The sequence below is a fragment of the Oncorhynchus keta genome, unplaced genomic scaffold (assembly GCF_023373465.1).
Source record: "Oncorhynchus keta strain PuntledgeMale-10-30-2019 unplaced genomic scaffold, Oket_V2 Un_contig_19179_pilon_pilon, whole genome shotgun sequence".
Taxonomy (NCBI): Eukaryota; Metazoa; Chordata; class Actinopteri; order Salmoniformes; family Salmonidae; genus Oncorhynchus; species Oncorhynchus keta.
In genome coordinates this window covers 36,316-52,137 of record NW_026281323.1, presented here as the reverse complement: position 1 = coordinate 52,137, position 15,822 = coordinate 36,316, and the positions used below count along the sequence as shown (strand labels likewise).

Sequence of the window (15,822 nt, the reverse complement as noted above, 5' to 3'; positions counted from 1 at the left end):
CAAACTACTGTCTTAATCTCTACTTGAGTCAACTGCTCACCTCCATTTTATGCACTGCTATGCTAGCTAGCTGTAGGCTATGCTTTCAGTTCTAAATTCTTTCTCTGATCCTTCGATTGGGTGAACAACATGTCAGTTCATGCTGCTAGCGCTCTGATGGGTTGGAGGACGTCTTCCGGAAGTTGTCATAATTACTGTGCAAGAACCATGAGCCTCCTAGGTGTTGTATTGAAGTCAATGTACCCAGAGGGGGATGGAAGCTAGCTGTCCTCTGGCTACACAATGGCACTACCCCAGAGTGCTGTTGAGGCTACTGTAGCCCTTCATTCATATAATTTTGTGACGTGAATACATTTAGTATAGTTTTATCTAAAAAGGATAACTTAATGTTTCACTTTTTATTCGATCTTGACCCAAAACGTATAGCAGGTGAATAGCGCGCTATTGTCATGCTTAAGTTCAAGGTCAGAATACTCATAGAAAAAAGTGCATTAAATAGGGAATTGCATTCCATTTAAGCGCACTTCAGGTTGGAATCGGGCCCTAACGGAATGACTGCAATTGAATTGGCTACAATGGAAATTCATAGTAGTGACAAACCAACTGTGGGTCACCTGCCAACTGTCCTCCCTTCCACTGGCATACTGTTATGTTAAGCTCAAATGTTTTTCTGTCACTTGGTGGTCAAAGCACGAGTGTGAAAAACAATCTGGACAACCCTCTCATTAATGCCACCTCTCCCAGCTCTTATTGACACCTACCCATAAGCCCCCCTTTCCATTCAATGTAACCAGCCGTCTCACCCACTGCGGACCGATGTCAATGGACGTTGAAAAGTAGTTTTTAAAAATTTGGTGAGTCTGAATCAATCAGATATCCGTTTTACATGTTTATAGAGTAGTGTACAATTTACTGTACTGAACTACACGGTGTACAAAACATTATGAACACCTGCTCTTTCCATGAGACTGACCAGGTGAATCCAGGTGAAAGCTATGATCCCTTATTGATGTCACTTATTAAATCCATGTCAATCAGTGTAGAAGAAGGTGAGGAGACGGGTTTAAATCATTTTGTTAAGCCTTGAGACAATTGAGACGTGGCTTGTGTATGTGTGCCATTGAGAGTGTGAATGGCCAAGACCAAATATTTAAGTGCCTTTGAATGGGGTATGGTAGTAGTTGTCAGGCGCACCAGTTTGTGTCAAGAACTGCAAGGTTGCTGGGTATTTCACGCTCAACAGTTTCATGTTTGTATTAACAATGGTCCACCACCCAAAGGACATCCAGCCAATTTGACACAACTGTGGGAAGCTTTGGAGTCAACAGGGGCCAGCAACCCTGTGGAACGCTTTGGACACCTCGTAGAGTCCATTCCCCAACGAACTGTTCTGAGGGCAAAAAGGGTGTGCAACTCAATATTATGAAGGTGTTCTTAATGTTTTGTACACTAAGGTGTGTATACTGTACTGAAATATGCTGTGCTGTAGTGTGATGGCCAAACTTAGCCGTCTATGATTTGTACAGATTTGGGCCGGACCAACCAAATTTGGTCTTGTTTGGGGGCAGAGTTTATTAGAATAATAGTGTGTACAGTAATACCTAAACATGCTAAGGAGGATACTACATGTTTCTACCTTTTTGGTACCTATTAAGGATACATCACCATGAAGAAAATGGCAATTTATAATTCTACATTTCTGTATAGTATAGATCAGGGACTTTCATTCTGTTGCCGGGTGTTATTCCACTTCACTTACTGTAGTTGAAACTCAATGTATCATCAGAGCTGACAGCCCATTCTTTCTGCAGACATCTTTGAATATTAATTCTGAGGGGATATTTAACGTGAGTTTCTGGAAAACGTGGTAAAAATAAAGATTTTACTGTCATTCTGTTACTGACCATTTGCACTTTTTTCTCTCTCAATGTGTTTTTGTCAAATTGTCAGTGGAGATTAGGGATGTACAGGTATTCTTATCAAACCGTTCGGTCCGCGCTGTGAACCCGAATCAATACATTATTTTTTTGTTTATTAATAAGTACATTGAGTAAATCTGAGCTCAAATCGTTTCAGGCTCTTCCATTAAAACAACTAGAGCCTATATGCATGTTGTAATCAAAATTCTTATCTTAATTGGCGCATTTCAAACTGTCCTTTTGTGAAGCGCAGCTGGGGACTAGTTCTGTATGATGTTGAGTGGTGGGGTCAATTTAAACCCGAATCCTCCAGTTTGGGAACATTTTGGCTGTAAACGTTAAAGGTAAAATAATAAAAGTTAACCGTATCTCACCACGCTCAACAAGAATAGCCTAGCTGCCAACACTTCATATGTTGACAAATGTATGCCTACATCACCCCAGTACACTGGAGCAAGACGGAAAAGGAAATCAACCACAACACAACATCGCTTCCTTCTGTATTCAAGCAGCCCTTGGCAGCTGACTGACCAGGCTAAATAAATTAGAAGAGCCATAGGTAGGCTATGTTTATGTTGTCCTCGGTTTATAGCTGTGGATATGCACCCATTTTTGGTGTTTGAGAATGGGGGGTTTCAGCACCTTGTCCTCGACCCTTGTTGACCAACTTCCTTTTTTTCCCCGCCTTTCTGCAAACTGGTAGGCCTAGTACCCTCTGTATAAGCAAGCCAAAGTTTTCAATGAATTGGCTAATGCATTGTGTGTTGCGCTTACTTAACAGTGACAGCCCATCACATTACCCCGGAAAGGGTGCTTATCTGGCACTAATGGAGGCAGTGACATGGTGCTGGGGGTGACATGGTGCATTTTGTAACCAAGATGGAAGTGAGAATTTGCCACATACGACTGGGGGAAAAAATACACTTAAATGGCGCCGGACAAGAAGGCAGACGTTTTACGTGCCCCCAACGTGTTTTTAAAAATATATATTTTTATTTGCGTTTAACTTATTTATAAAAAAAAACATTTTCTACATAATGTTGCTGCTACTGTCTCTTATGACCGAAAATACCTTCTGAGCAACAGGACTGCAATTACTCAACACTGACTAGCAGAATCCTTTTTTTCCTTTAACGAGTCTGACGATATATTGCTTTCTTGGGAACAGACCCAGATCCCCGTGACTTGTATGAAGAAGAGGCAGAGAAAAAGGGGCCAGAGGGCGGGCTGCCTTCTGAGAATTCATAGGCGATCGAATGAACCCCCACTTCCTTCCATTCTGCTATCAAATGTGCAATCTTTGGACAATAAAATGGATGACCTAAGCAGAAGATTAAGCTACCAACGGGACATTCAAAACTGTAATATCTCATGCTTCACAGAGTAGTGGCTGAACGACGACATTATCAACATACAGCTGGCTGGTTAAAAACTGCAGGATAGAACAGCGGCGTCTGGTAAGACCAGGGGCGACAGACTATTTTTTTGTAAATAACAGCTGGTGCACGATATCTAAGGAAGTCTCAAGCTATTGCTCGCCTGAGGTAGAGTATCTCATAATAAGCTATAGACCATACTATCTACCTACAGAGACTTTTAATCTGCATTTTTCGGAGCTGACATACCACCACAGTCAGAGGCTTTGAATGAGCTGTATTCCGCCATAAGCAAACAAGAGAACGCTCACCCAGACGTGGCGCTCCTAGTAGTCGGAGACTTTAATGCAGGGAATTTTAAATACGTTTTACCAAATTTCTATTAGCATATTAAATGTGCAACCAGAGGGAAAACAACTCGGGACCACCTTTACTACAGAGACAGAGACACAGACAAAGCTCGCTCTCCATTTGGAAAATCTGACCATTATTCTATCATCCTGATTGCTGCTTACAAGCAAAAATTAAAGCCGGAAGCACCAGTGACTAGATCAATAAAAAAGTGGTCAGATGAAGCAGATGCTAAGCTACAGGACTGTTTTGCTAGCACAGACTGGAATATGTTCTGGGATTCCTCCGATGGCATTGAGTACCACATCAGTCATTGGCTTCATCAATAAGTGCATCGACGACGTTGTCCCGACAGTGACCGTACGTACATACCAGAAGCCATGGATTACAGGGAACATCCGCACTGAGCTAAAGGGTAGAGCTGCCGCTTTCAAGGAGCGGGACTCTAATCCGGAAACTAAAAGAAATCCTGCTATGCCCTCCGACAAACCATCAAACAGGCAAAGTGTCAATATAGGACTAAGATCGACTCGTACCTCACCGGCTCTGACGCTCGTCGGATGTGGCAGAGCTTGCAAACCATTAGACTACAAAGGAGGCACAGCTGAGCGCTGCCCGGTGATACGAGCCTACCGGACGATAAATGTGAGTAAGGCCTTTCAACAGGTCAACGTTCACAAGGCCGCAGGCCAGACGGATTACCAGGATGTGTACTGCACGCATGCGCTGATCAACTGGCAAGTGTCTTCACTGTCATTTTCAACCTCTCCCTGTCCGAGTCTGTAATACCAACATGTTTTAAGCATACCACCATAGTGCCTGTGCCCAAGAACGCTAAGGTAACCTACCTAAATGACTACCGACCCATAGCACTCACATCTGTAGCCATGAAGTGCTTTGAAAGGCTGGTCATAGCTCACGTCAACACAATCATCCCAGAAACCCTAAACCCTCTCCAATTTGCATACCGCCCCTACAGAACCACAATCTCAATCTCTATTGCACTCAACATTGCCATTTCCCACCTGGACAAAAGGAACACCTATGTGAGAATGATATTCATTGACTGCAGCTCAGCGTTCAACACTATAGTGCCCTCAAAGCTCATCACTAAACTAAGGACTCTGGGACTAAACACCACCCTCTGCAACTCGATCCTGGACTTCCTGACGGGCTGCCCCCAGGTGGTAAGGGTAGGAAACAAGGATCAGCATGGCGGATGTGCTAACACGGGCCCCTCACTGGTGCGTGCTCAGTCCCCTCCTGTACTCCCTGTTCAATCATGACTGCACGACTCCAACACCATCATTAAGTTTGCCCGATGACACAACAGTGGTAGGCCTGATAAACAACGAGACTGCCTATAGCGAGGAGGTCAGAGACCTGGCCGTGTTGTGCCAGGACAACAACCTCTCCCTCAACGTGATCAAGACAAAGGAGATGATTGTGGACAACAGGAAAAACAGGACCGAGCACGCCCCATTCTCAACGACGGTGCTGCAGTAGAGCAGGTTGAGAGATTCAAGTTCCTTGGTGTCCACGTCACCAACAAACTAACATGGTCCAAGCACACCAAGACAGTCGTGAAGAGGGCACGACAAAACCTATTCCCCCTCAGGAGACTGAAAAGATTTTGCATGGGTCCTCAGATCCTCAAAAGGTTCTACAGCTGCACCATTAAGAGCTGGTTGTAATCATTGCCTGGTATGGCAACTGCTCGGCCTCTGACCACAACGCACTACAGAGGGTAGTGCAAATGGCCCAGTACATCACTGAGGCCAAGCTCCCTGCCATCCAGGACTTATATACCAGGCAGTGTCAGAGAAAGTTCCTAAAAATGGTCAGACTCCAGCCACCCTAGTCATAGAACAGTCTATCTGCTAAAGCACGGAAAGTGGTACCGGAGCGCCAAGTCTAGCCCCAAGCCATAAGACTCCTCCACACCTAATCAAATGGCTATTTGCGTTGCCCCCTCTTTTACACCGCTGCTACTCTCTGTTGTTATCATCTATGCATAGTCATTTAAATAACTCTACCTTCATGTACATATTACCTCAACTAACCGTTGTCTCCGCACATTGACTCTGTACCAGTACCCCCCTGTATATAGTCTCACTATTGTTGTTTTACTGCTGCTCTTTAATTACTTGTTACTCTTATTTCTTATTATTCTTTTAAACTGCGTTGTTGGTTAGGGACTCGTAAGTGTGCATGTGACTAATAAAATTAGATTTGAATGGCCCTCCAACTGGTAATTACTAGTGTGAAACTCGTCTTTAATCCGGAGCACCCACTTACATACATTTTTGTCATTTAGCAGGAGCTCTTATCCAGAGCAACTTACACTAGTTGACTCCATACATTTTTTCTCCCACATGGTGACCTCTGTCACCCAGTAAGGAAATGGCCTCTAACAGCATTTTTGGTAGTTAAGTAGATTGCTTTTTATTTTTTTTATGGTTTGGTTACAATCATAATAGCTGTAGTTTATGGTTGACGCAGCTTGTTAGCCAACCAGCTTTCTCAACCAGTTCAAATGACATGAATGCATTCAGCTGGTATTTACAACATCACAACTGATAAATTCCCCACCTCCCACATGGTTACAAACGCAGCATCACAGTGGAAACTTGAGAGGCCCAACATAACAATCCTGTCACAAGAGACAATGCCAAGAACATTGTGAATGGCATTTCATTTTCCTGCTTTACTGAAACCGATCCAAACCGTGACCCCCCAAAACCACAATACGTGTACCGAACCATGGGTTTGGTGAACCGTTACAGCCCTTATTGGAAATTGTTAAAAGTAGTCCTTGTGCATAGAGTTGTATGGTTTGTTTAACTTTACAATCAATTTCATTTTTTGGCATCCTTTTAAAGTAACATCCGAGTCTGTGTCACTATTACCGTGGCATTACCCAGACCCAGACTTGTCAGCCCTCCAGACATTATTCCCAGAAGAATGCTCTGATTCCTGGGCCCTCGCCCTCCCATGGATTGTCTGACTGTTTGTTTTGTGCCACCATGGAGCCTAGAAATGTTTTTTTTTTCTGTGAGATATTTAAAACCGTTGAATAGAGTCGCCTGTCTTGATTATCAACGCCATCTGTTTCCTTCTACATTGTGTTATATAAAATAAATGTTTTTTTTTTTAAATTTAACCTTAATTTAGCTAGGCAAGTCAGTTAAGAACAAATTCTTATTTACAATGACTGCCTACCTCGGCCAAACCTGGAGGACGTTGGGCCAATTGTGTGCCGCGCTATGGAACTCCCAATCACAGCCGGATGTGATGCATCCTGGATTCGAACCAGGGACTACAGTGACTCCTCTTGCACTGCGATGCAGTGCCTTGGACGGCTCTGTGTTTGGAGGATGACAGATGTCAGCGTCGGGTCACAGGGCACTTGAGGACACTTTGGATTCTGACGGTAGCTCACTGTAGCTTATTGCTTTCACTTTCCTCCTAGGGTTGGGTGGTATCCAGATGTCCATACCTTTATGCCATGCCTGTGCCATCCCGGGATGTATGGTATTACTGGTAGTGCACACAAGGGGCGGTATTTAAAAAATGTACGTAGAAAAAGACCCAAAACGTCACTTACCAGAAGGCTATAAGTACTAAGGAATTCTTATAGAGGATGCTAGGTAAGTGCTAATGAGCGCATGCAAACATTTACTACTAGGACAGACAACCCAGCTCATAAAGTTATGCAAGTATCTCAAAACAGTTTTCAGCATGCACAAAACAAATGTTAGGGAGCAGGGATCTTAATCCCGGAGGAGATGTTCTCTGCTGCTCTTACCAAGAAGCTTGATCTTGCAAGCTAACATGTTAGCCACTTAGCTAACATTAGCAAGTTAGCAACGCCCAGCTGGAGAGACTTTATTTGGCACATATTAGTTAACTTCATTGTTATATATTGCACCAGTCAAGTTTGGTCACACCTACTCATTCCAGGGTTTTTCTTTTATTTATACTATTTTCTACATTGTAGAATAATAGTGAAGACAACTATGAAAACATGTGGAATCATGTAGTAACCAAAAAAGTGTTAAACTAAATATATTTGAGATTCTTCAAATTAGCAACCTGTTGCCGTGATGACAGCTCTCCATATGTGTTATTTCATACTTGTGATGTCTTCTATTATTCTACAATGTAGAATAGTAAAAATAATGAAACATCCTTGAATGAGTAGTTGTCCAAACTTGACTGGCGGGATGTGTTTAGGCTGATTGACAGACTCACTTTTTTATTTGACTGGCTCGCTGGTGTTTCATAGTTTACAGTGCCTTCAGAAAGTATTCAGACCCCTTTTTCAACATTATGTTACAGCTTAATTCTAAAATTGATTAAATAGTTTTTTCCCTCATCTACACACAATACCCCATAATGACATAGCAAAAACAAGTATTTAGATGTTTTAGTACATTTTTTTAATAATTTAATCAACCACATTTACATAAGTATTCATACCCTTTACTCAGTACTTTGGAGCACCTTTGGCAGTGATTACAGCCTTGTCTTCTTGGGTATGACACTACAAGTTGGCACACCTGTATTTTGGGAGTTTCTCCCATTCTTCTGGATGGGGAGCGTTCCTGCACAGCTATTTTTCAGGTCTCTCCAGAGATGTTAAAGTTCAGGCTCTGGCTGGGCCACTCAAGGACATTCAGAGACTTGTTCCGAAGCCACTCCTGCGTTGTCTTGGCTGTGTGCTTAGGGTCATTGTCCTGTTGAAAGGTGAACCTTCTCCCCAGTCCGAGATCCTGAGTGCTGTGGAGCAGATTTTCATCAAGGATCTCTCTGTACTTTGCTCCGTTCATCTTTCTCAAATCATCAAATTTTATTGGTCACCTATATATAGTTAGCAGATGTTCATGCGAGTGTAGCGAAATGCTTGTGCTTCTCGTTCCGACAATGCAGTAATCTCTAACAAGTATTCTAACAATTCCCCAACTACCTAATACACTAATCTAAAGGGGTGAATGAGAATATGTACATATAAGTATATGGATGAGCGATGACCGAGCGGCATGGGCAAGGTGCAGTAGTTGGTATAAAATATGTTATATACATGTGATATGAGTAATGTAAACATTATTTAAAGTGGCATTGTTTAAAGTGACTAGTGATCCATTAAAGTGTCCAGTGATTGGGTCTCAATGTAGGCAGCAGCCTCTGAGTTTGGGATTGCTGTTTAGAAGTCTGATGACTTTGCTATAGAATATCGATCCTGACTAGTTTCTGTCTCTGCTGCTGAAAACCACCCCCACAGCATGATGCTGCCACCATCTTTCACCGTAGGGATGGTACCAGGTTTCCTCCAGACGTGACACTTGGCATTCAGGCCACAGAGTTCAATCTTGGTTTCATCAGACCAGAGAATCTTGTTTCTCATGGTGAGTCCTTTAGGTGCCTTTTGGCAAACTCAAGCGGGCCGTCGTGCCTTTCTGAGGAGTGGCTTCCGTCTGGCCACTCTGCCATAAAGTCCTGATTGGTGGAGTGCTGCAGAGATGGTTGTCCTTCTGGAATCCCATCTCAACAGAGGAGTTCTAGAGCTCTGCCAGAGTGACCATCGGGTTCTTGGTCACCTCCCCTGACCAACGCCCTTCTCCCCTGATTGCTCAGTTTGGCTGGGCGGCCAGCTCTAGGAAGAATCTTGGTGGTTCCAAACGTCTTCAATTTAAGAATGGAGGCCACTGTCTTCTTGGGGATCTTCAATGCTGCAGAAATATTTTGTTACCCTTCCCAAGATCTGTGCCTTGACACAATCCTGTCTCGAAGCTCTTCCGACAATTCCTTCGACCGCATGGTTTGGTTTTTGCTTTGACATGCACTGCCAACTGTGGGACCTTTATATAGACAGACGTGTGCTTTCCAAATCATGTCCAATCCACTGAAGTTGTAGAAACATCTCAAGGATGATTAATGAAAACCGGATGCACCTGAGCTCAATTTCGAGTCTCATAGCAAAGGCCTACTAATACTTATGTAAAATAAGGTATTTCCTTTTATTTCTAAAAACCTGTTTTCTCTTTGTCATAATGGGGTATTGTGTGTAAATTGCTGAGAAAAAAACAGAATTTAGTCCATTTTAGAGTAAGGCTCTAACGTAACAAAATGTGGGTTAAGTCAAGGTGTCTGAATACTTTCCGAATGCGCTGTACATAAGTGCACACATTTTTGATTCTGGCTAGTGGTCTAGCAAACTAGCATAAAACACCCTAAATATCCCTCCACGTTGGATTTGATAGGTACAAAACAGTTAACAATATTCCATGTACAAATGCTTTAAGTGCAACAATCTATCTTCCCGACGAATGTCTTACATTTTGGGTGCAGAAACCTACATTTAGTATAACCTAATGTTCCAAATCCCATGTAGCCTGGCTTTTTAACCTCTAGTGACTCCCCATCCCGGGTCCGGGAGCGTAATCGACTGACACTAATTAGCATAACGCAACGGACATAAATATTCCTATTCATGAAAATCACAAGTGAAATATATTGACACAGCTTAGCCTTTTGTTAATCACCCTGTCATAACCTAATGTTCCAAATCTCATGTAGCCTAGCTTTTTAACTGTAAAATAATTATGGATTGATTTTATTAGCACCCCAAATGTGGCACGTGGACTGATTTACATCTGACCTCCAGACCGGCTGCCCCCCGTGCCCCACATGCTGTTTTTAATTTGTGTGAGTGCCCCCACCCTTTTAAAGCAGCTCTCAGGACACACCCACAGCTAAAAATATATTTGGACCACACTCCTGAAAGCAAATGCAAATTGTGAACACGTGTACTTACACACATTCAAGGACTATTTGGACACCCACCCAGACTGTCTGCTCAGACCTGACTGTTTGCGTTCACTGCCACCTCGATTCCCCACTCCAACCACCCATTCACCATCCAGTGATTACAGCAGGACTTGGGTGCTCTTTAGTTGGAGGGGTTCCGCCACTCTGCGGAGTCTGCCAGCCATGGACTTCTGGGGTGATATTGTCAATTTGAAGACCACCACAGCAGCCAAAGCTCCATGTGTGGTATGTGTGTTCTGGTCTGTATTGGGAATAGGCATGTGCTTTTTTTCATAGCAGTGTGGTTTTTAATACGGATTAGTTTGAGAGTCTATTACTGTACCAGTGGAAGAGGTAGGAACCCAAATAACAAGCAAACTATCTCCAAAAGTTAAGCCCACTGAATTACTCTGAAACCATTTAGCCTTTTAGCTATTTCAGTAGAAGCAGCACTAGCTAAATGGGTAGTTCTCTAGAAGTTCCTTCCATATTGTTTAGCTAGCAGGCCCAGCAACCGTACCAGCTAAATCAATAACTCCTCACTTCATGAACGTATTGCTTTATGTTCTAATGCAGCACATTCAAGCTATAAAAACCATGAATGTAAAAGTGCCGTGGGGCAGACGTTCAGAGTGGTCGTCTAGGTAGTGGTGGTATTCTAGGTAGGCCCCTACTGACTGGATTGTTAGTGCTTTCCAGAACAGTAGCACTGACTGGACCACATGGCTTATTTCATCATCAGGAGGTAGCATATCTATTTAACCCTTTGTGTCTAATTATATTTACAAGGCACACCTTGGTTCTAGAAGAAAGCTTGGCAGCCATTTTTAAACTCTGAACTCTGCTGTAGTGCCCTGAAATAGTGCACCACGCCATGAAAATGACAGGTCGGTCAGTGGCATCTATCATATGTTACAGGAGGCTGATCTGCCTAGAAAGTTAGCAAAACGTTGTCAACTGCCACTTAGTTTAATATCTGTCTGTTGAGTTGGTCTCTAATAAATAGACCTAGAGTTTACTTCAATGAGTTCAATAAGTAGTAGACTAAACCTAATAAACCCAACAGGTTGGACTTGTCTTGGGTTCATAGCTGTTACAGAACAATTGTCCCTTGTTAGGAGGAGAATGCAGAGTGATGTAGAGACCAAGAGGGAATGCAAGCTGAAGAGCTGGATAACACAACTTGTAAAGTATAAGTGACTCAAATCTAAACACTCTGTCTGTGTTGTGTGGCTAAGACAGCCTGTCTTTGGACTCGGGGCGTGCTGGCTTGTGCCCAACACAAATATTTACCTCTGCGCTTACCCCCGCAGGTGGTGTCCAGCCGCCTAGGCTTTATTCAGCAGGGACATCCCTCTGAGTCATTCCCCTTGGCTATAGCGTTCAAAGGCCTTTCTCCTGTTTAGGCCAATACCGTAGGATACACTGTCTCTTATAATTAATCTAACCTCAGGCGTAAGAGAAACACCTGAAACTATATCCCCCTACATACTGGTCTTGTCAGGAGGTTCTCTTCTGCACTGTTCAACCAATCCAGTAAATATGGAGGAGTTAAGATGGTGTCACCTCGTTAATGTCCAAAAGCTGAAGTCTCGTCACAGGCTCTTTTTCCATTTCCCCTGAAAAGCAGTGGTAATGCATCTCCCATATCAACTGAACCATGACAGTTTGGAGTTGTTCTTGTACATGGTGTAGTTGTATGGAAAATGCGGGGTCTTTCCCATGACTGTTTAAGAGCCTATCAGAATATAGCTATGATTTCTTTGTTGGGTCCAGTCTTGAAGCAGATGAAGCTCTACTATTATACTATTGCCTGTGTGGTCTTAGTACTATTGCCTGTGTGAGTACTATTGCCTGTGTGAGATGGCTGTGTGAGATGGCTGGATTAAGTAGTCCTATTGAATTTGACTGCTGTGTTAAAAGGTGTAACCTAATAGGAAGTGGAAGACCAAGAACAGGAAGTTAACTTCACACAGCTCCAACTGTCACCCAATGTGACCTGTATTACTCTCTTCCATTGTGTATCTCTGGTGCTGTGCTGCGTCGTCAATAGGAGTGACTACGTAGGCCCACTTTTTAAAGTACCTCATTATTTCCTTCCTACCCACTAGTGTCTAGGTTGTTGTACAATTCTTTCAATGCTTAAAGATGCACTATGAAGAAATCACTCCGCCATTTCCTGGTTGCTAAAATTGTAATAGTTTGCCTAATTTCAGTTTGTGATAAAACAAGCAAGTATAGAGAATCATTGTACCATCTAAACTGCTGTGAAATATATATTTTCCATAACCAGAAGTATTGTTTGCAGCTGGTTTGCAGCTGGTGTGCAAAACCGAAAGCAAAAGACGCAAAAATGACACTGAAGAACGGGAAGCATGGAGCACGTAGACAATATCTACCGCTTCTTAGACTAGACTTTTAGTGAGTGACAGATCTATAACTCACATTTCTATGTGAATTTTTGTCAGGTCTCTCAAACAGTTACATATTGCAGCTTTTAAAACGACTTGCTCTTTGGGAACTATGAAGATTTAGGCTATTGACTGAATAAATGTCCTTTCTCTCTACATCTCCACCATGTGTACATTCTGTTCTCTTTGAAACAAAACAATCTGCCCAATGAATTTGTATTTCTCCTTGTCTCCAGGGGAACGATGATGAGGCGGTGGTGGACCTGGGGAAGACTAGCTCCTCCATTCACACCAACTTTGAGAAAGAGGAGCTAGAGAGTAAGTCTGATTTTAGTGTTTATATATACACACAAAGTATCACATGGGCCCGGATCCTACTCATGTTGACAGTATACATGGAGCAGTATCAAGGAGGCCCATGTGTAATGGCATTGTATGGCCATAGGACAGAGGGGATTCTACAAATGCATGCTCTCACACACACACATGTGTTTTTACTCATGCGCTGTAATATCTTGAGAAATTCAGTCACGTTTGTCTGGCTTGGTCTGGTGATTGAGGTATGCATTGCTTCCACCCACATTCCACTGAGCTCTGACTGCAGGGGAAAAGCCCTGGCACAATTTCCAAACTTTATAGGATCCACAATGGAATTCTTAACAATTTATCTTCCACACACACAAGCTGTAGCTGCATCCCCTCCCAAGAAACTGTGTTTGGGGAGACCAGGCTTTGTGAGGTGAACTTGAACAGTAATAACTTGTAACCCCTGGTTAATGAGGTAGAGAACCGTGTAACTTGGAACCCTGGTAACTTTGAACCCTGGTTAATGAGCTAGAGCACAGTGTAACCCTGGTTAATGAGGTAGAGAACAGTGTAACCCTGGTTAATGAGGTAGAGAACAGTGTAACCCTGGTTAATGAGGTAGAGCACCGTGTAATTTGGAACCCTGGTTAATGAGGAAGAGCACAGTGTAACCCTGGTTAATGAGGTAGAGCACAGTGTAACCCTGGTTAATGAGGTAGAGCACAGTGTAACCCTGGTTAATGAGGTAGAGCACAGTGTAACCCTGGTTAATGAGGTAGAGCACAGTGTAACCCTGGTTAATGAGGTAGAGCACAGTGTAACCCTGGTTAATGAGGTAGAGAACAGTGTAACCCTGGTTAATGAGGTAGAGAACAGTGTAACCCTGGTTAATGAGGTAGAGCACCGTGTAATTTGGAACCCTGGTTAATGAGGTAGAGCACAGTGTAACCCTGGTTAATGAGGTAGAGCACAGTGTAACCCTGGTTAATGAGGTAGAGCACAGTGTAACTCTCTGGTTAATGAGGTAGAGCACAGTGTAACCCTGGTTAATGAGGTAGAGCACAGTGTAACCCTGGTTAATGAGGTAGAGCACAGTGTAACTTGGAACCCTGGTTAATGAGGTAGAGAAGAGTGTGAGAATGTAATGTTAGCTGCCCCCCCCCACCCTGGTTCTAGCTCTAACAGCATTACTGAGGATTAGCCTGCAGCTCTAGCCTCCACTAATTTAATATAGCCTTCTCTTTCACTCCCCCCCCCTTCATTCTTTCTCTCACTCATTCTCTCTAGAACACTACCACTCATTCACATAATCACATGGTTGGTACAGGCAGACCCAACCTCCATGTTCCCCTTCCGCTTCTCTGTCCCTCCTCTCTCCTAACCTCCATACTTCTCTAAAGTAATATTTACTTGTGTTTTGTTACACATCATGATCAATGTTCCCCTTAAGCTGTGTGTGGGTGCTCCACTCCCCAGGACTGCCTTGCAGAAGAAATACCAGCCCGCGCAGAGACTCGCGAGATTAAACTTCACTCTGCTAGTTTCCCTGTTAGTTTACACCAACATTTCCCTCTACTGTAGGAATTGTGACCAAATCGACATTTTTAAATGCAACATAATGAAATAAACCTAACTACAGTGCCTTGCGAAAGTATTCGGCCCCCTTGAACTTTGCGACCTTTTGCCACATTTCAGGCTTCAAACATAAAAATATAAAACTGTATTTTTTTTGTGAAGAATCAACAAGTGGGACACAATCATGAAGTGGAACGACATTTATTGGATATTTCAAACTTTTTAAACAAATCAAAAACTGAAAAATTGGGCGTGCAAAATTATTCAGCCCCCTTATGTTAATATTTTGTAGCGCCACCTTTTGCTGCGATTACAGCTGGGGGTATGTCTCTATCAGTTTTGCACATCGAGAGACTGACATTTTTTCCCATTCCTCCTTGCAAAATAGCTCGAGCTCAGTGAGGTTGGATGGAGAGCATTTGTGAACAGCAGTTTTCAGTTCTTTCCACAGATTCTCGATTGGATTCAGTTCTGGACTTTGACTTGGCCATTCTAACACCTGGATATGTTTATTTTTGAACCATTCCATTGTAGATTTTGCTTTATGTTTTGGATCATTGTCTTGTTGGAAGACAAATCTCCTTCCCAGTCTCAGGTCTTTTGCAGACTCCATCAGGTTTTCTTCCAGAATGGTCCTGTATTTGGCTCCATCCGTCTTCCCATCAATTTTAACCATCTTCCCTGTCCCTGCTGAAGAAAAGCAGGCCCAAACCATGATGCTGCCACCACCATGTTTGACAGTGGGGATGGTGTGTTCAGGGTGATGAGCTGTGTTGCTTTTACGCCAAACATAACGTTTTGCATTGTTGCCAAAAAGTTCAATTTTGGTTTCATCTGACCAGAGCACCTTCTTCCACATGTTTGGTGTGTCTCCCAGGTGGCTTGTGGCAAACTTTAAACAACACTTTTTATGGATATCTTTAAGAAATGGCTTTCTTCTTGCCACTCTTCCATAAAGGCCAGATTTGTGCAATATACGACTGATTGTTATCCTATGGACAGAGTCTCCCACCTCAGCTGTAGATCTCTGCAGTTCATCCAGAGTGATCATGGGCCTCTTGGCTGCATCTCTGA

At 43.1% G+C, this 15,822-nt stretch overlaps 1 protein-coding gene across 1 annotated transcript in view; it reads left to right on the top strand.

Moving 5' to 3' along the window:
• Positions 1 to 15,822, top strand: part of LOC118370872 (sodium bicarbonate cotransporter 3-like) — a 62,578-nt gene that overhangs the window by 11,639 nt on the left and 35,117 nt on the right. Inside the window, 1 exon segment of the mRNA XM_052504441.1 lies at positions 13,104 to 13,185. Coding sequence (XP_052360401.1) covers positions 13,104 to 13,185 — 82 coding nt within the window.